Raw genomic sequence first — 21,406 nt, 5'->3', positions numbered from 1 at the left:
GTATTATGTAAGTATTTATCTGATGATAATGCTGAAAAGCCAATCCAGAATCGGGACTTCATATATTTGTACAATGTCTAGCACAAATGGGGCCCTAATCCCTGACTGAGACCTTTATGTACTGCCACGATAGAAATAATAGCAATAAATTGTGTTGGACACTGTACAAACAGAGAATCTCTGCCCTGGAGGGACTGCAATCTAAAACATGCCATCTAAAACCTGGGTTTTGTTAACACCTATTTAACTGAAATGACCTATAAACAACAGAAAGAAAAAATTTCTTAGTTAAGATTCCACAATCCCTACTCTTTCAATTACATGCTGGGAAAATTCACATAAACATCCAAGACCTCTAAAGAATCCTCCAACAAAAACCTTAGAAAAGTAATCACACAGGATTACTTTCAGGTTATCTTCGTAAATCATGAAGCAGCTAAAAAAGCACACAAGCCTATTTTCCCCTCTTTGCATATTTGTGAGTCGACTTCAAATGTGTTTTTGAAAAAGAGTATGGACTACTAAATATCACAGACAAAAACAATCAGGCCAATTAAATCTGGAGTGCACAGCAGTGTAAGCGCATATTTTTACATGATGATCAAGCGTCACTTTTCTGGGATAAAAATACCTAAGTTTGTCAAATTTATGATTTAACATGAATTTATAAGCAAAAGTGAAATTACAGAAAAAGTAGCAATGATTAGAGTGAATCAGAATGCCATTGTAGGATGCAGTGGTTATAAATTTAATTCACTAAATTTATTTTGACTTAGATTTAACAAACTATATATAATGTTAATCATGTATGAGCTTTCAAATATTACATTTTGCCAATTTATCAGATGTGATCACTCAGGAATAATAGTTCTATTGTAATAAAATAGAAAATTTTCATTATAATTTACTGCTCGGTTATATGACAGTATTCAACAATGAAATCTGATTTAGTATTTCACATAAAATGGGAAATAAAGCAAATATTAACATGCCATAAAAATATGTTTTAGGATGTATGTGTTTGTATGTAGTGTTAGCCATCTGTCTATCTTCATTAGTTAATCTTATTTTTAAGGTTTTTTTTTCAAACTGGTCCTAAAAAAAAAATTTCTCTAAAGGCAAACTAACACTGTGAATCAGAAAAAAATTATTTTCTTGCCTTAGGAGCTGATCTTGCAACCTACACTCACACAGTCATTTTTACTTGTAATTCCACTGAACTCAATGGGGTTACCTGGGTAAGAACAACTCTCCTTCCAGCTACATGATCACAATAGAATTCCACATATCAATCACAAAAGCAAGTGGGGGTTTCACTTGCTTCCAAGAGTGAGTTCTTGTGGGGGACAGAGGAAGCTAAACAGAATCACTGCTGCCTTGATATTAATGACTTTGTACAATTATAAAAAATGTATTAGCTAAACACTAGTAACTGATTTCAGAGTGGTAGCCACGTTAGTCTATATCAGCAAAAACAACGAGGAGTAAATTTGTTAATCTCTAAGGTGCCACAAGGACTCCTCATTGTTTTTACTAATAACTGAGATGTCCACAGTGTTTCTAAAAATGTTATTCCCAGCAACTACCACCTTACAAGAAGATCCCCAGGTAACATATTAAGGGAAAAACAGGCAATAAGAATAAATAGAAGCCCCACAGTAAATTTTGCACTGAAATCTGAAGGGGAAAAAAAGCGCTAAACTTTCCAAAGACCCAGTTTATATAAAGGTGCCAAAAAAAAAAAAAAAAAATCAAGACACATGCCCTGGAGTAAAAATATTTGTTGACTCTTACTACAGTACCTCAAAAATGGACTAATTTACACAGTGAAAACATGTAGGAAATTGACTGATCATTCAGATACCTTTAATTTTTCACAAATAGAAAAAATGATTATTCACATTTACATTTTAAAAAGTTATGTAAGCACAATTCATTTGTAATGCCCATTACAAGCAATAAAATAATTACAAGCTTAAGTATACATGAGCCATGATGAAGTACATTATGTCTACTATCCATGTAAGAATCCTTTGGACAAGCTGCAGTCTACTCAAATGGAAAGAACTATGCCATCAACGTCTTCTGAATCCATTGCTTCTCACTCCTACTCTTGGAGTTGTGTACCATGAGCAAGAGACACTGGATCTATTGCAAGTACTTTCTGAACACTACTGTAAATAAAAAAGCACAATAAGGAAAGAATCTAGAGACAGCCTTAGGTTCATGCCTCAAACTGATGAGAACCAGCTACAAAGTTATAATGCTCATTCAACAGCTTCAGTCTATTGGGTTTCACTATTTGGAATACTATAATGTACACACTATAGTAAACTATCCTACAGCTCCCTCTGCTGTGTCTTCTTGCTATACACACTGTATGTTCTTGACCAGTGATTCTCAAACTTTTGTACTGGTGACCTCTTTCACATAGCTACCTAGCCTCTGAATGCGACCCCCCTTAGGTATATTAAAAAGTGTTTTTAATTTATAACACCATTATAAATGCTGGATACAAAGCAGGGTCTGGGGTGGAGGCTGACAGCTCGTGACTCCCCATGTAATAACCTTGTGACCCCCAGTTTGAGAATCCCTGTTCTTGACCTTTATACTTTAGGTATAGAATATATCACAGCCATTAAATATAGCCATTAAATAAAACTAGGGAACCAAGCTGTCTGATGCAGAATTAATACCCACTGTTCCATTCCCAAGAAATTTATTTTCTTTCAAACAACCACATTAGATTTATCAATTCTCTTGCTATGTGTATTTTTTTTTAAACCTGATTCACTACTCTTATTTAAACGTAGTTCACTTTTAATTCTTATGCCACACTGCACAGAATAGCTAGACTAAGTGCCAAGGGCACCAGCAACTTACTATTTGTGCAACATAAGATCTAGAGTAGTACTAGTGCCATAAATATAGAAACACTCACACAGTGAATTCAAAACGACATGTGACTGAATAGAATACCACTTTATGTAGTCTGACGCAGTGTTTCTCAAATGCAGCCACCCTGGCCGTACGCGGCCACCAGGGGCTTGCTGTTGGTTGCTGTGGTGGCCAGCAGGGGTTGGGACCTTCCATCCTCTGGAGACACCTGGGGCACAACGCTGGAGGAGCAGGTAGCCGATGAGTTCCCCACCTTCCCAGGGGTGGTGGGGCTCAGGCTTTGGGCTTCAGCCGTAGGGTGGCGGGGCAGTAGGCTCCGACCATGGGGCCTTGGGCTCCCAGTGTGGGCTCCGTGGATTGCTGGAGCCTGCCACTGCACAAATACTCTGTTCCTGGACCCTAGTTGCAGGGCTTCGGGCTCAAGCAATGGGGCTTCAGGTTCCAACTCCTCACTGCCTCCCCCGACCCTCCATCCTGGGCTTAAACTTAGTCCCAGGCTTAGTAAGTCTGCTGTAAAATGTGGTGTTTGTATGTTTGTAAATATCACTTTTCACAACAGACTTACTAGCTAGCAATAAATAAATTACAATTATTTGGATGTGTATATGTGCGTATTTATTTGTTTTTCCTAAAGTTAATTAAGTATTTTAGGAAACAGTCTGAGAGTGGCCATCAACAAGAGTCAGTGGCCAAACTGCGAGGCCACCAAAAAATTTGTCTTAAGAACCCCTAACGATTCTTTTAAAATGGGTTTTGCAGTAATATAACACTGCTTAATTCAAAGTTTTAAGCAGCACCAAAAATAACCATACTAATGGGAATGGTGTACTATACAAATGATATAAGGATTATAAAGAAATGGTCTATTACAACAGTGCTGAGGCATACACTTATGATATCTGAATTATTATATCTGCAGAAAAGACAGCAAAATGTTCACAGTAGAATCCACCTCCAAAACATAACTTAAAAGCTGAAAATATTGAACAAGCTTTAAATATTTAAAAGTATTACTGATAATGTAAAATGGAACAGAAAAGGGGATTAATAAAGACTTTCCCCCCTAAGGTGCACATCAAAAGAAACATCTGAATTTTAATTTAGTCATACTGAGAAAACACTACTTTGCAATAATACTTTTAATAAATTAGCCCACGTTAATTTTAAAAATACTCTACGCAATATATTAAAGGCTCTTAGAAGAAAAAACACTTTTATTATGCTTTAAACTTTGAAGTAGGGAGGCAACCTCAACAATTGCAAATGTAATTAATTTTAATATCTAATCCCCTGGGTAAGTCTGGCTTTGAACTATACGTTTATGAGCAGAAGTGGATTTCAAATGATAGAGAGAGTGGTAAGATCAGTCCATTTTCTCCTGTTTCTCATTCCTCCATTTTTATTATTTCTTCACAGTTCAGTTTAAAGGATGACAATATATTTTACCTGTTTTACACAAATCATGCTTTTTATATCAGAGAAGGAGAAACATCTGACAGGCATTTCTGGCAATGCTATTGCAGAGAGAGAGAGAGAGAGAAAGTGTTGTTTCTATTGGTCTGCAGATATAATGGCTTTGGGTGAAATCCTCTCCAGTTGAAGTCAAGGGAACTTTTGCCATTGACTTCAACAGCGCCAGGATTTCACTTTATGCCTACTGCCATATCCAAGTATCTTCGCTTAGAGGAATGTAGATAATGTTTGTTTTTATCTAGATAGTCTCATCAATTCCAGTTATGTACTGCCAACTGTGTGTATAAGAGGGCTGTGCCAGACAAATACAGGTTCAAGTGCTTGGAATGCTAAAGGAGTGTACTAGGACAACACAAAAACAGACTACTCAAGACCAGATGATAGTGCCATGGAACAGGTGGGTTTTAAGGCAGAGGTTTTGGATTTCCTGGAAGTAAAGTGAAGGAGCATTGCAGGCATTAGGGTAGCAGTTCCAGGTGTGTAAGTTGGCACAGAAGTGCAAAGATCAGACTAAGGAAAGATGACAAAGGCTGTAATAAGGAGAAACACTTTCAAAACATTCCAAAAAAATTAAACTAACAGAGAATCGTATTCCTCAATTTTAAAGCTATTTCCCCAATAAACATCCCAGTAGCCCAATTCACTAAACTTAAAATTTGTTGTACACATTGACATAGTTCCAAGAAATCTGAAACATGAAATTGATACTTTGCCTGTTTCTCACCTAAGATACAGCTGCTGCCCTTATTGCTGCTTCGAATAATTTTTCGATAAGAACTTTAAATGGCTTAAAACACTCAAGTATTCAGCAGTATTTGTTTTTTCTATACTTCCTTCTATACTCACGGAAGTATGGATTAATAACGACTCCAAATGCAAGTAGACAATGTTAAAGGAAAAAATTGAAGTTAAGAAGTGACCGACTCTAGTTGAGGTCTGGATATTTTAAAGAATAGTTTAATAAAGGATCTGATTACTTATATTCTCCAATTTACTGTTTCTCTTCATGTGTTTGTCTGTCTGTCTGGTTACACATATGTAAACAATAGTAACCACATACTTGAGATAAGCGAAACAAACAATGTTTAAGATACTAGCAGGTCAGGGCCACAGAAGTACCTGGGTAGAAACTAATAACTTCAACATTTAAAGTTTATTTTCAAACAACGAAATATAAAAGAGAATTAGTTCACAAGTCATCTCTTACCAGAAGATGAAACAGTTCCCTCATCTCGGTCATGTTTCTCATGCCATTCCATCGTTCGATAATAACTAAGCATGACTTCCCAGAGTGCTTTGCAGAGGTCAGCAAGACATGGAATGTAGCTGTCTGATGTAATATGCTACCGAAAAGAAAAGTTAGGTCTGTGAGAAAACTAACAGTTTGGCTCAGTTTTCCGAACAAACAAAATAAGAAACTGTTCTTCCATTTGTTACCCAGTATGGGATTGTGAAGTTTTAGTTTCAAATAAAAGTGTTTGACAGAGTTGCTTTAGGTCTTATATTGGTAGTGGAACAGATATAATACAAACTGCATCATTAAAAGTTTACACAGTCATCCCCGTTTTGGAGGAGAATACATCAATCTGTGAATGTCCACTCAGTGACTGGCTCTCTACAAGGACTAATTTGTTGAGATGCTCATTTTGATATTTGGACCGCTGTTCACTAGAAACTGGACCAAGGCCAAACATTTATTTCACATGTATTTTATCCTAATTGTATCTCGAGCACAGTCAGAATAAAAAGGGAGGCAGTGTGGTCTATTGGACAGGGTACAGGACAGAGTTTGGAGATCTAGACTCTACCCCGGCTCTCCCATTGGTCCACTGGGTGACCTTGCTGGACAGATTAACTTTCTCTCTGTGCCTCTGTTTCCCCTCTCACCCTTTTCCTGCCTTGTCTATTTAGAGTGTAAGCTCCTCAAAGTAGGTTTTGTGTCTCTGCGTTTGCACAGTGCAACAATGCACAATGGGGCCCCTACCTCAGTTAAAGGCTCTAGACACCTCAGTAATTAAATTATTTCAAACGTGCAGTCCAGATTGAAGGCTAAGCCCAAACTGTCCAGATTGAAGGCTAAGCAAAAACCCTCAAAGACTGCCATTTGTGCTTTAAGATTTCATTAGAGAGCCGACTATCAACATCATAAAAAGGCTTTAATTGAACACAATACCTATTCTAAACTGGGGTTATGCAGCAAGAAACCAAATACATTCATCTCCTCAAATTCAACACCTATTTGGTAAGGGCAAGCAACGAGAGCACAGAGATCATGCAATATATATTCTAAACTCATCATTCTGATTCATTTGCTGTCAGAGGCAAAGCCTTAGAGCTGATGAAAATCTGAAAGAATGTGTCCAGTTGAGTCTGCATTTTAGAGTACTGTTGCTTTATGACATTCATATTTTAATGTTCCCAGCTCGGCCTGAAATTAACACTTAAATTAGCTGAATCGAGTTGTGGTGAGTAGTTCATACATTTCTGCTATTTCTTTACCCAAAGTAGACTTCTGCAAAGTCAAACACTATAATTACTTTGCAAAGCCTACTATGTTGTCACTATATTCCTTTATTAGCCTCCCACAATACCTAAGAATTAACTTTTAATTCTCAGTGAAATTTGCTCAATGCCTGTACAAGGCTTCGAACATATGAGGTACCCACTCATGTAAAAATCAATATGTCACGGCCTTGGCCATTCTGTTTTAAAAACACACAAAATAATGGAATCCTATCCAAATGACCAAATACTACATACACAGGGCTAAAACTTCAGCACCAGTTTCACTCCAAGGGATTCACATCTTTTGATTATCTGCTGATTATTTGTGGTTTCTTAACACTATGAATTCTTAGTGGTCAAAAGAAATTTGAAGGAAAAGTGGGTAATCGTTTGAAAATTAAGTGCGGTTTGATAGCAAATACTAAACTGGAGAGCTATATAAATATGTGGAGGATACTTCAGCCTTTTTCTTTTCTCAACTTTATCAGAAAGAATTATAATCTGAAATGGAAGCATACTTTTATTTTCTACTCAATTATGTTCACTTGTCTCTCTCACTTGAGTAATATTCCTGGTTGTAACACACACTGCTCAGGCCATTCATATTCACTTACACTCTGCCAGTGATTAAATACTCATGAGGCTCATTCTTTAGAGTTAATATATGTCCCTGACGAAAGTATCTTGAGACCTCACATTAATCATTAAGTCTTTTTCAGCTTTTTTATTACTAATTTTAATTCTGGGTAGATTTCATATCAAGTCAACAGAATTGTACAGTGTAAATAAGTTGGGCATCTGTGAGTACAATCTTCAACAACCATAATGCCATAAAATACTAAGTTTTAGCACCCGTACTTTTTAAAACACGAAGAAAATACGCCACTGTATTTAAGATAGCAGAAAAAGACTCCTGCTGACATTACTCATTAACATATAGACATTATATACATTGTCAAAACTAAGAGCAAAATTTTGTAGTATTATATTTTATTTATATTAAATTGCTACCAGATGCTTAACACAATATTAACAATGATGGGGAAGGAATACAGGGAAAGAATGGGTTAAAAATATTTAAATGAGTTAGCCATAATCAAGTCGGCAGGCCCTGATCAAATTCATCCCAGGGTACATAAGGGACTAACTGAAGCCATCTTGGAACCGTGAGTGATTATCTTTGAGAACTCCTGGAGGACAGTTGATGTCCTGAAAGACTGGAGAAGAAGAAACATAGTACCTATATCTTTGAAAATGGGAACAAAGACAACCAAGGGATCTGTAGATCAGACGGTCTGACTTTGATACTTGGAGAGAGATTGGAACAAATTATCATCAATATGTAACCACCTGTAGGATATGTCTTAAGTAATATCCAACATGAATTTGGCAAGAATAATGCTAAACCAACCTAGTTTCCTTCTTTAACAGAGTTACTAGCCTCGTGGATAGGGGGAAGCTGTAGATGTGATATATATATCCTGATTTCAGTAAGGTTTTTCACATAGTTTCACATTACACTCATAAGCAAACTAAAAAAAAATGTGCTCTAGGTGAAATTACTATAAGGACATACTCAAAGAGCATCAAGGGTTACTCATAGACTCATAGGTCAGAAGAGACCAATATGATCATCTAGTCTGACCTCCTGCACAAGGCAGGCCACAGAACCCTACCCATCCACTTTTATAACAACCCCTAACCCATGACTGAGTTATTGAAATCCTCAAAATTGTGGTTTGAAGACCTCAAGCTGCAAAGAATCCACCAGCAAGCGACCCATGCCCCACGCTGCAGAGGAAGGCGAAAAACCTCCAGGGCCTCTGCCAATCCGCCCTGGAGGAAAATTCCTTCCCGACCCCAAATATGGCGATCAGCTAAACCCTGAGCATGTGGGCAAGACTCACCAGCCAGCACCCAAGAAAGAATTCTCTGCAGTAACTCATTCATTGTTAAACTGAGGAGACGTATCAAGCAAGGTCATGTAGAGGTTTGTCCTGAGTCCGGTACTATCAATATTTTCATTAATGACCTAGATAACAGAGTTAGGAGCATGCTTATGAAATCTGCAGGTGACACCAGCTGGGAGGGGTTGCTGACACTTTAGGTGACAGGATTAAAATTCAAAATGATCTTGACAAATTGGAGAATTGGTCTAAATTCAACAAGATGAAATTAAAGACAAGTGCAACATACTACACTTAAGAAAAAAATCAAATGCACAGCTACAAAATGGGGGAAAACTGGCTAGTGGTAGTATGGCTGAAAAGGATCTGGGGATTATAGTGGATCACAGTGTGATTCAGTTGCAAAAAAAGGCTAATATTGCAGGGTGTACTACCAGGAGCGTCATCTATAAGACAGGAGGTAATGGTCCCATCTACTTGGCACTGGTGAGGCCCCAGCTGGAGAACTGTGTTCAGGTCTGGGCACCACACTTTAAGAAAGATGTGGACAAATTGGAGAAAGTCCAGAAGAGAGCTACAAAAGTGATAAAAGGTTTAGAAAACCTGACCTATTAAAGGTTAAAAAACTGGGCAAAACGACTGAGGGTGGACATGATTAAAGTCTTCAAATATGGCTCTTATAAAAGAGGACTGTTCTCCAGATGCACTGACAGTAGAATAAGAAGTTATCAGCTTACAATGCAGCAAGGGAAATTTAGGTTAGATAGCAGGAAAAACTGAAACTAAAAGGGATTGTTAAGTTCTAAAACAGGCTTTCAAGGGATGATGTGGAATCCCCCTCGTTGGAAATTTTTTTAAGAACAGGTTACACAAACACCTGTCAGGGATGGTCTAGGTATACTTGATCCTGCCTCAGCACATGGGGTGGACTAGATGACCTTCCAGCCCTACAATTCTGTCATTTTACGATTTTGCCTAACTCAGTAAGCTACTCTGCCATTTCAATTGGCTGTGTCAGTCTCCATTACCTCCCCCAAATGGTTATGTAAGTTGGTCTGCACTGCTAAAAATAGCTATATTTCACATCAAAACTGGCTGCATTTCATTTGTGAGGGGATACAGAATAATTTGGATTGATTTGTGCCATATGAATGTAAATAATCTTTCAAAACTATAATGTTATTTCAAACAGTATTCATATAGTGCTTTAGACAGTTTAATGTGCTCCTGACATAATGAATTCTCTAGGTGGTCATGCATTATAAGAAACATAATCCACTTTGATTGAATAAAATCCATATAAATAGCACCTAGCATGTGGGGAACCATGCTGGTCCATTCACTGACCATAGTGCTTCTAGCATAGTTGGCAAGAATCAATATAAAAACATACTGAGACACAGTGAACTAAGAACAAAAAAACTTAAATCTTTCAGATCTCTACATGGAGATGTTTCAACTTCAAGATAGCCAGCATGCTTAGACAGAAGATAACAGTACTGATTAGGTCCCAAAATAAATCCATTTTCACAAGGCAGATAAGTAAAATGAACAGCTGAATTTCTTTGAACTAGGCTCAGGGAAACAAAAATAAATATATAGAGAACGTCTCTCAAAGCCTCTAAATATATAGAGAACGTCTCTCAAAGAGCTAATCAACAGGAAAGAAGGATGGGTAGCACTTTGGACAGAACATGCCCACAGAACAAACAAGCTCAGCAAGGAAGTTAATTGAATGACAGTTAAAAGGACACTGGCTTGAAATATGCTATACATGGCCAAGAACCAGAGAAAAGAAAATAAACAGGTAGTATACATTATAGTAGATTCAGTGCAAAATACAGACAAACACTTTAGCATTCCATATAAGCGCTTCACTGAAGTTTTATAGGCAGGATTTTTTAGCGGTAAAAAACCATTACATCATAGAACATGAATTCAGGAAATTTAGAAAACAAAGTTTCTCAAGTATGGATATTCACATCTGGGACTCCAACCATCACTATTCAAGAATGTCAAAAGAATACTTTTAAAGAATCTGCAAGCGCCATCACAGCATCCTAAAACTATCGATTCGGCATAACTTTTTGTTATACAAGCAAATGTCCCTGGAGATGTTCTGAATTTCATTCCACAACACACAAATAGAGTCAAATGGGTTCATCAGAAATATTTCGAGAAAAATCACAACAGTAAATCTACTCAAAAGGAAGATTTAAAATTTAATATGACTGAAAATGTTTCATTTGCCTAAGCTGCCTGATTAGCTACTGTTATGTGAAAAGTTTCTTGATTTTACATTGTGATGAATGTACAGGGTCCCAGCTCTATTAGATACAGACAAATAAAGCTGTTTTGTTTTAGTCTCAGCCTACTTACTACCTGGCAACCTTGATATAAATGCTGAATGTGGTGGGTTCCTTTTTATGAGGAAGTGGGAATGAAATAGAATTGCTGTAATATTCCAGCCTGAAAGTTTTATTCAGTCTTACTTCTCCTAGAAGGTACTGCAACAGGCAATTGCACCTCTACCTCGATATAACGCTGTCCTTGGGAGCCAAAATAATCTTACCGCATTATAGGTGAAACCGTGTTATATTGAACTTGCTTTGATTCACCGGAATGCGCAGCCCCACCTCCCGGAGCACTGCTTAACCGCATTATATCCAAATCGTGTTATATTGGGTGGCATTATATTGAGGAAGCGGTGTATATTTAAACCTAACTGGGCCTAGTCAAAGAACTGATTCCAGCAATTGGCAGACTTAGACACTGACCCCATCCTGCAATAGGAAGACACCATAAAAGTCTATGGGGGGGGAGGGGGAGGGCTGAACAGCAAGAAGGTTTGGTTTTTTTAATCTTAAAAGAAAGTTAACTCTCAGGTGGGAGCTCCAAACCTTGAGTCCTGGGAGAGAAGTATTTGAAGAACCTGGGGAAAAAAGCAATTGAAGTAGACTCAGAGGGGAAGATTTGAAATCCAGAAAGTAACTCGGGAATTGTCAGTCCTGTGGAGGAACAAGGGAAGCCCAATTTTGAGAGTCATCTGTTTGTTGGATTTGTATCATCTTGTTGACTTTTGGCATGAATTAAAGCCATTTTGCACAATGCATTTTGGTCTCAGTAAGTTTCTGCAATCATTGCAGCACAAAGTCATTTTTTTCACGATTTGTGCAAAGTCCATGTTCAGATGTGGAAATGGGGGGGGGGGAGGGTTTTCTTTTGGCTCTCAACCTGAGAATGAGTCTTACTGAAAAATACATTTCAATTTTTCATTAATCAAAAAATGAACCAACTAATTGTGCAGCCAACATTTTACAGAATCATACTAACACTCACCTTAATTGTCACTTTGCACTAGGTCCTTGAGATACACAGAATTTACCAAGAAAGAAGAATGTGTTTCCAGAATTTTAAAACAACACCACATCATATTTTAAGAGAATTATTGCCATATTCATTGTGCCTTAAATATAGGGACATCTTTTGCAGTGCATCAAATCTCTTTATACAGAGATCAGACACTAACCTCTGAAGTGCCACATAACTTGAAAATATCAGCTATTTGCTTTGTTCACAAAGAAAATAAATTAAATTAAGCTGATGACATATGAAACCATGTTGTAATTCAGAGAAGGTAAGCTGTTTTAAGAAAACATGGAACTGAGAATTTCCAGTAACATGCAAATCTTTCCACATAGTAAGCATGAGTGGAGGCTACCAACAATACACAGTTAGCTGAGAGTCTGAAAGAAATTGGACCAGCACATTACTACAGCCTGCAAACAATTAAATTAGGAAGCGTTGCAAATATTAGTGAAGAAAGGGAATAACTACAGAGGACCTTAGAAAGCCTTAGAAGAGAGAGGAAACAGCAGAATTTAACTTTAAAAAGCAATGCTAACAAGTTTTCAAAAAGTTTTTTTTAAAAAAAACTCAGAAGTTTAAGAATGAAACATGAAAAAGCAGTGGACTTGAAAGAGTGTAGTCTAGTGCAGGGGGTCTCAAACTGCACTGCACCACGATCCCCTCTGACAACAAAAATTACTACACGACCTCAGGATGGAGGACTGAAGCCTGAGCCCCCCTAAGCTCCACTACCCTGGGTGGGAGGACGGGGGGGAGCGCAAAGCCCGAGTCCCATTGCCCTGGGCAGGGGGAACAAAGCAAAAACCCAAGACCTTCAGCTACAGGCAGGGGGCCTGTAACTTGAGCCCCAGCATCCCAGGCTGAAGCCCTCGGGCTTTGGCCCCAGGCAGTGGGGCTTAGGTTTTTGCCCTGGGCCCCAGCAAGTCTAATGCCAGCCTTGGAGACCCAATTAAAAACGGAGTTCTGACCCACTTTGGGGTCCCGACCCACGGAACCGCTGGTCTAGTGAACAAAGCAAGAGATGTAGTGTCTTCATTCTTTTTACCATATTGTGCCTCAGTTTATCCGTATAATGGAAATGCCATCCACCGTTGGTCCCTTCCACTTCTCTACTCCAGCCTTCTAGATGATGGTGGAGGCAGTGAGCTTTACTGGATAAGCCCTTTCTCTCCTCTTAAGTTGCTTTGAAAAGCAGCTTCCCACCACCACAGATCTTAGGGTCAGTACAGCTCTTTACAAAATATATTTTTGGCCTGAAATCAACGAGTATCGTATTAAATTAAAAAAAAAAAGTCTTAAATGTGGAAGTTTACTGGTTGAAGCTAAGCAACTCCAGAACATCTCTAAGAAATGAAAGAGCAGCATAATAATCAGCAAAGGAATTTTAATCTTTTTGCTACTATACTTTGATTTAATAGAATGATTGAAGGAGCTGGTCAGAAGTTTGAGTTAGTCAAGATTTCGTCAAGTGTGAGAATATTTGAGGGCTCAATCTGTGATACACGAATTTCTTTCAGTACCTTCAATTTAGAAACACAATTTCCAGTTTCATGGCAACATCCGGCTGTACTGAAGCACGCCTGAGCTCACTAATTTTCCACTATGTTTTCAAAAAGTACAGACAGCCCACAAGTTAAGCAAACCAACTTACGCAAATCCACACTAATGGGAAAAGTTCCATAAGCTAGAAATAGGAGGGGTGTATGTATGTTTTTTTTTGGGGGGGGGGGGGGGGAGGGTTGGCGTAACTGTCAGGTATACGTTTCCGACTTACACAAAATTAGAGTTACACAAGGCATTCCAGAACAGAATGCTTGCATAAATTGGGGAGCATCTGTAATGAAATCCCTCAGAGTTTAATAGTATGAACACAAATGAAGCAAGCTAAAAGTGTATTGAAAGTAGCATTTAAAACAATCATTTTTTCTAATAAAATATTAGAGAAAATTCCCAGTAATAGATGCTATTTATACATTCACTTAATATTCTGAGGAAAGGAAAATCTTGTAATTGGTATTCTGTTTTTTAAACAGAATAAAATTCTACATCATATGGTCAAGACATTAATTTTTTCCAAAGCGAGATATGCACAGATACATAGCACAAATACACTGCATGTGCACATGTAAGCATGCTGATTGAAGGAAAACATACTGTAACCACATTGTGTTAAACCTCCTTTAATCAGGCTTTTGAATCTCAATATTACAGCCATATATGGATCTGTCTTTAATTTGTTGGAATTATGGACCTGATTCAAAATTAGGAGAGAAAAGATTCCCATTTACTTCTATCAGCTTTGGATCAAGCCTTCAGTGAAATGCACTACGTTACAGCATTATTCCAACTGAGAGACTGGTCCTGAACTCAATGAAGTCAATGGCAATACCACTATTAATTTAAATGGGTACAACATCAAGCCCTGAATGCAGCAGTATGAAGTGCTTATCTCCTGTTTGTAGTCTGCAATTTCTCTCTCTTTTTTAACACTTTAATTTGAGTGTATGATCACACTTTTGAATCTCAAAAGTACCAAGTATCTTCTTAATCCAAACCCACATAGGATTTTGATGGACTAGTCTCTCAGTAACTCCATGCAAATTTTATTAAGTGATTGTAATAGCCAAAATTAAGATCATCTTAATAACCATAATATCCACACACAATCTTAAAATAAGACATGTTAAAGGTTATATGCAATGAAAAAAGTTATATGCAAATACTATGTAAGATAACTATGTTACCACATACTGTGCAGAGGTCCTTGTATTGTAGCTTCTGAAATTTGGTGTCCGAGTTTCCTGCGCACAGTTCTACATACCCAAGAACTACTTGAAACACTGTGTTGTGAATGGCTTGAGTGAAGTGCATATGTAGTTGGTCCATCGCTGTCTGAAAATGAAGGAAAAGCAGAAGAGCATTACATTGATTGGTTGAGTTCATCTGGTTATCTACTAGACCTTTATGTCCTTTTCAGAGTCACTGCTTTACAGGACACATTCACCCACACTGTAGATGTAACTTACATTCTTTGTTCCTAGATGTATAACCTAACATTTGACTTTGTTAAAACATGTTTTGTTCAAATGAGCTCACATTACCATGCAGTCTCAGTGGGTCTTATAATTTCCATCAGCCCCTATCATTATTTACCATTTCAATTTGTGTCATCTAGTTTTTAACCAGCAATTTTGTATTTTCTTCCAGATCATAACTAAAGATAGTGAATAGCACTGGTGTGACTACAGATCCCTGTGGGATCCCACTGGGTAGGAGGGGGGGAAAGGAGGAAAAACAAAAAAAAAAAAAAAAAAAGGAAAACAATTTGATTACTATTTCCCATTTACAATTTTTTTTTAAGATTTATAAGCTAAACTATTTTTAATCTATTTTCCATGCCATCATGCTGAGTAGCATTAAATATTTAACACCTTTAATATTTTACTGATTTCATCCCCTATCAGATTTTCCATGATTTTGTCTGGGATCTAGATCAGGCTAACAGCCCCATAGTTTCCTGGGTCTTCCCATTACCCCTTATAAATATTGGTAAAACATTAGTTTTTCCAGCCGTCAGGAACTTTCAAAGTTTTCTAAGATTTGTTAACACACACACATACACACCACAAAAATTAATGGTTCGTAGAGCTCCTTAGCCGTTCTTTTAATACTCTTGAGTGAAAGTTATCTGGTCCTGCAGAGTTAAGTGTTTAACTTTAATAGTTGCCTTTTATCCTCCTCCCCAGTTACTGATGGAAGAGAGTAAGATATGAACGTCATTCTGCTTCTTTCCAAATACAAAACAGAAAAGCAAATAATTGGACCATTTTCGCTAAACCTAGCTTGAATCAGACAATCTAAATAGAATGAAAAATGAAGACCTTAAAAAGGTTTGGTACAAAGTTATCCAAAATAAACAGCAATTAAAATAGGGAGACTTCATTTTGTGCTCTGCATATACTGAAGTGTTTTCCAGGACAAGTCGAGAACAGACATCTTTAAAATAAAAATATAGTCAATACTGCAGTACCAGTAATGTCAGTTAAGAAAAAAAGTTCCTGCTTTATAATATATGCAAGTTCTAAAATACCATTCGCTGTTTCGTTCAGTTGATCAGAAAACTCACAAGTTACCCACATTCATTAAAACATATTTAATTATTTATGCATGTTTGATTAATTTGCTTATTGACATTTCCCAACATATCATACATTACACTTTGGAACCATAGATGAGTTATACTTACTTTTGAGCCTCACATTTAATAAATGAGTTAATTCTTCCAAATACATTTTAAAAAAATGTATAGACCACCACCGGCACGGGAAAGCTAAATTAATCTTTTTCCTGATACAACTGCTTATGTTTGAGTATTTTAATACTTTTAAAAAATGCTTTAAGTTAATAAACGAAATAAGACCAAAACCAAACCACTAAAAAACAATTTACATACACTTGAAAAATTATGTTGCTGCCATAACAACAAAACACTGAAATGAGCTAATCCACATGGATGAAAGCACTGTTTAAAAAATTAGCATTCTAAGGTCAACCAGGCCTCACACATTGCTAGATAAATCAACAAATTTGTGACCAGGAAGAAATGGGCTAAGTCCTTACCTCATCCTCAACAGAACATAGAGATCCTAAGTTAGTGTCCAAACTATCCCTTCCGTGGAGGGCTGTTTTATTGATAACCCAGAGACTCCAACACCACAATACAAATCTCAACCTAACTTTCCTCCTCAAGCTTGTCTATTACTAAGATTCCTCTCCAGAACATCCTCAGTCCTAGCTCCTACTTTTCTCAAGCTCTAAAAAATAAATTAAATTAAATAAATAATTAAAAAATCAAATAAAAATCACTCCAACCTCTACTATCCAGACTGGAGTTAACTGGATCGCCATTATCATGATTCTCCAGTAACTACCGTATATCTTAATTAAACTTGACTTAACCAAAAGAGTACTGCAATCCTATCCAAGGTGTTAGATCAGCAAGACAGTTACATAAATAGGGTTTAAATGCAGCTGCAACTTCTAGTATGGAATGTCTACAACAGCTCCATATTGACCATAAGTGACATTTCGCATTACCATGCAACCTATCACAACAAATATGAGCATTGCTAAAGTCTTTATAAACACATATGCAACAAGATAAAGGGTTGTTAATAAATAAGTTTCCAAGGAAGTCCTTGCCAACTTTATATTGTGGTAGCATTAGTCTTCATATTTTATTAAGAAAATAAAGTACTAACCTGTGTCTTTCCAAGTAGTCTGTAAGCCTGCTGCACCTTGGTATAATGATTGATATCAAAGTTCTTGCATATTTTGGAGAGGGCTACATCTAATAGTTCCTAATGTAATTAAAGAAGTAAATGTTAAACATCAATAAAAGGAATTCAAGGAGTTGTTTTATTACAATATGAGGTTATAATCCATATTGTATTACAGGGGCTGGTAGCACCATCTATTAAGGTAGCCCAACACTTCCCATTGTAAGTCCAGGTTTTCAATTCTTTTAACTCTGATAAACTTGTTTTGTTAGATACAAATCTTCCAGGCCAAATGACTGCCTCAGGCTGAATTATTTGGCAGTATTTCAGCCAAAATGCCTTAGCTATGTTTAAGATTAAGGCTAGTGAAAAATATGTTGTTTTGTTCATGTTAAAAAGATTCGAGACGTCTTTGAAAAGCTCTATTCTCCAATATTGTGGACCAGAGACTTGTAATTTGGCAGGGGCAGGCAGAGATCTTCATGTCAGGCATATGCCTTTTGTCATACCCATGAAAATCCACCCAAATTTGGCCAAGTTATAAGCCTTAAAAATAAGCAAATAAATCAATCAATCACAATTTGCACATGCTCCATAGAGACTTGTTACAGCTTCGCAGCAGAAAACTCCAAAGATTCCATCCACAGTGAGCATGCTCCAGCTTGGGACCAAGCAGGACCTCCTTTGCAACTGCAGCCAGGAACCAGAACTTAAAGTGTGTCTTTCCTGTGCTCTCAATACTCCCCACTGCTGATTCCCAGAAAGCCTTCTGAAGGAAGCTGCCTGATTCAAATGTGCAAGGAACAAGAGCTGGATGCCAGGTTCAGATGGGAGTAAACTGGGACAAAAGGCCTAGGAATATACAACTTGGAATGGAGATTTTCAGGCTGGTGAAGGGGGAAGGAAACTGGGACTGAGTGTTGGGATGGAGGAATACTGAGACAGGGAGCAGAAGGAGAGACTGGAATGAAGTAGGCCAACAGACTAGGACAATAACAGAGCATGGGGGACGATTCATAGATTTATTTATTTATTTATTTTTAAAAAGACCAGAAGGCACTACTATTCAATCACCCAGTCTGACCTCAAAGCAGAAAGAACCAGAGCACATACAAAATATTGGGTTTTTCACCTTCCTCCCAGCACTGTGGAAGCACTGGTGGGGTAAAGACAGCTAGGATTTAGAAATCTAATATTAAGAGAATATAGAAATGTACAGGTTGTTGCAACTTGTGGCCACTGTCCAATGTGGATAAAAGCTAAAATAGCCAGCTCCGACAGATAAATGAGACCTGAGATTTCGTTGGTAGACCCTGCACCAGTAAGGGGGAAGAGAAGCCTGAAATCTTTGCAGACAAAGGTCTCTCTTCGTACTCGTCTCTATCTATCTGAGTCCTAGGTGTAGAGAGGTAAGTGAAAAGGTCCACTCCAAGTTACTGGTGATTTGGTAAGAGCTTAGTAACCCCACACCGGACTCAGTTAAATGCCTGGAATGAGAGATGGGTGAGCACATACCATCCCTTCCCACTGTTAAGCTAATAAAGTTGCAGTCGACCAGTTAAACCATTCCAGTGTCTGTCTTTCATTCACTTGTGTATCCTGATCAATCAAGAGCTTGAATGTTAATCATGAACTACCTGTGAATCGCTGCTGCTTCAGCAGAATTTAATATAAGGCAGGATTTACTTTACAAAGCAGTGAGGGAGGATGTAGAGGTGAATGCAGCCCTTTCAGCAAATTACTTCAAAATTTGTTCAGCCAGATTAACATAAGATGAAAAGTTAGTTGCTAATAAGAATCTTGTCAGGTAGGAATGAAACAGTGAATGAGAAGTGGGAATGTGAAATCTGAGTAAAAACAAAATATGTCTAGCCTGTGTTAAAAGGGAAAAATATAAGCAACACTAATCCAAATAGGTTTTTAATCATTCCCACACAGAATGAGACCATGGAGAAGAAACCTATCACTAGAAGAAAATAAAAGGAAAGTTGAGTAGAGGTTTTAATTAAATAGAAGTGAAAAATAAAAGGGACCACGAGGAGAAAAACTTTTTAAAAAATACACTACATATACTTCTAATCAACACACTAACCTGACTTTCCACAAAGTATATAGAATGCTGTATCCCAGATAAAAAACTTAATTCCTTTCTGACTGCTTTAAAATTAAATGCTGGCATAAACTTTAATTCAATATAGAGCCCATATGTATAGCTATCATACCACTGAGAGTTTAACTCTGTGCACACAATTCCATATGAATTGCAGTGTCTAAAGTATTAGAGAGAGACAACATTTTAAAGTAATTCTTATGTACAATAACTGCTAACATCAAAATATTTGAATTAGAAAGTCACAATAAACATCAAAATGTAAAAAAATTCACATTTTATAAAAATCCAAACACTAGTTCTTACCTCTATTTGTTCCAAAGTGTCTTGCAGTTTTGAATTCAATTCACTAGCAAGAAAATAAAATGCTGGTATTACATTGTGTTTAAAACCGAACTCGTAACTCTCAGCAATGTTTCACAGCAAGATCGCTGTTCTAAAAAGTGTATGTCTGTGTAACATCATGCCACTATTATAATCCATGCTATCCTCCTAAAACCATTCATCTGCCATTAAATAGAGTGCAAAGTTTAGTGCAATTACACTAGTAACACCATAGTTATGATGGAAGACACACTCCATTGGCTTATCCAGTTCACATCCGTTAGTATTTGCACTTGCAATGAAAAAATAGTGCTATTATTGTAGCACATTTATACTGCAATAGTATACAGAGTCTCCAGTCAGGATCAGGACTCCATTGTGCCAGATGCAGAGGGGACACACACACCACCACCTCTGCTTTCAGGAGTTAATGGGCAAACAGTGCTGAATCCTGCAATCTGATCTGCAAAAGTGAACCCCTGCACCTACAAAGAGTCCCAGTGAAATTAACGGGCACAGAAATTCCTGAGCACAGATCAAATTGCAGAGGATCAGGGCCTGAAGATGCTGATATATAAAGGTTAGTAGGAAGACAGATGCATTTGGACATGCATACTTTCGATATGCATAGAACTTTTACTGTAGGTTGAGAAAGTATAAGTCAACTATTCCTATCTATTCCCTACACCCAACATTTATAACATGCAAATTGCTAACTATTTAAAAGCACTAACAACATTTAACAAAATTCATCTTTGGCAAAGACTAAGCATGAAAAATTTAAAGCTAAGAGTAAATTATTTCTGATTTAAAAATACTACAAAGGTAAAATAAGTTAAGTTATGTTGAAAGACTTAATTAAGGATAGGGCATCTTAGAAAGTGACATATGCAGAGGAATATCTTTTTACAAGAAAAAAATTGTTCTCCACATGAACAACGCTGTTCTCTAACTTGAGGGGATTTGTACAGCAATAAGAAGGGTTTCCATTTGAATATGGTGTGCCCTGGAAACAGTTTTAGTTGAGCTGGTGAGCAATCTCCTCCTGACTGTGGACAATGAACAAACATCCATTGTCATCTCATGAGTGGCCAATGTATAGCAGCTATATTTCAGCCAGGTTGGTAAAAGCTTGCTTAATGGGGTTCCCCCTAAAGGCACCTATCAGAAAATTTAATTTTTTTAGGCAAGTCACCTCCAGTGCAATATTCCATCCAGAAAGTTCAGCAAGCTGCAATCAGTATAGCCAATCGAACAGAGAGAGAAACACAGATGGACATCTTAGGCCTGGTCTACACTATGTGTTTAAACCGATTTTAGCAGCATTAAACCGATTTAACGCTGTACCCGTCCACACTACAAGGCCCTTTATATCGATATAAAGGGCTCTTTAAATCAGTTTCTGTACTCCTCCTCAACGAGAGGAGTAGCGCTAAAATCGGTATTACCATATCGGATTAGGGTTAGTGTGGCCGCAAATCGACCATATTGGCCTCCGGGCATTATCCCACAGTGCACCACTGTGACCGCTCTGGACAGCA

General features: G+C 37.4%; 1 protein-coding gene across 2 annotated transcripts in view; it reads right to left on the bottom strand.

Annotated features, from left to right (window-relative positions):
* VPS50 (VPS50 subunit of EARP/GARPII complex) overlaps positions 1-21,406 on the bottom strand; it is a 184,313-nt gene that overhangs the window by 117,934 nt on the left and 44,973 nt on the right. For both annotated transcript variants that reach the window (XM_032785379.2, XM_032785380.2), the window contains exons 10-13: positions 19,848-19,890; positions 17,414-17,512; positions 14,904-15,044; positions 5,579-5,714 (exon numbers count right to left, since the gene is read on the bottom strand). In XM_032785379.2, the coding sequence (XP_032641270.1) occupies positions 5,579-5,714; positions 14,904-15,044; positions 17,414-17,512; positions 19,848-19,890 (419 nt within the window). The remainder of the gene's footprint in view (positions 1-5,578; positions 5,715-14,903; positions 15,045-17,413; positions 17,513-19,847; positions 19,891-21,406) is intronic.

Source organism: Chelonoidis abingdonii, chromosome 2, assembly GCF_003597395.2.
Source record: "Chelonoidis abingdonii isolate Lonesome George chromosome 2, CheloAbing_2.0, whole genome shotgun sequence".
NCBI classification, from domain to species: Eukaryota; Metazoa; Chordata; order Testudines; family Testudinidae; genus Chelonoidis; species Chelonoidis abingdonii.
The sequence above is the reverse complement of the archived record's forward strand: the minus strand, read 5'-3'. Positions and strand labels throughout refer to the sequence as shown.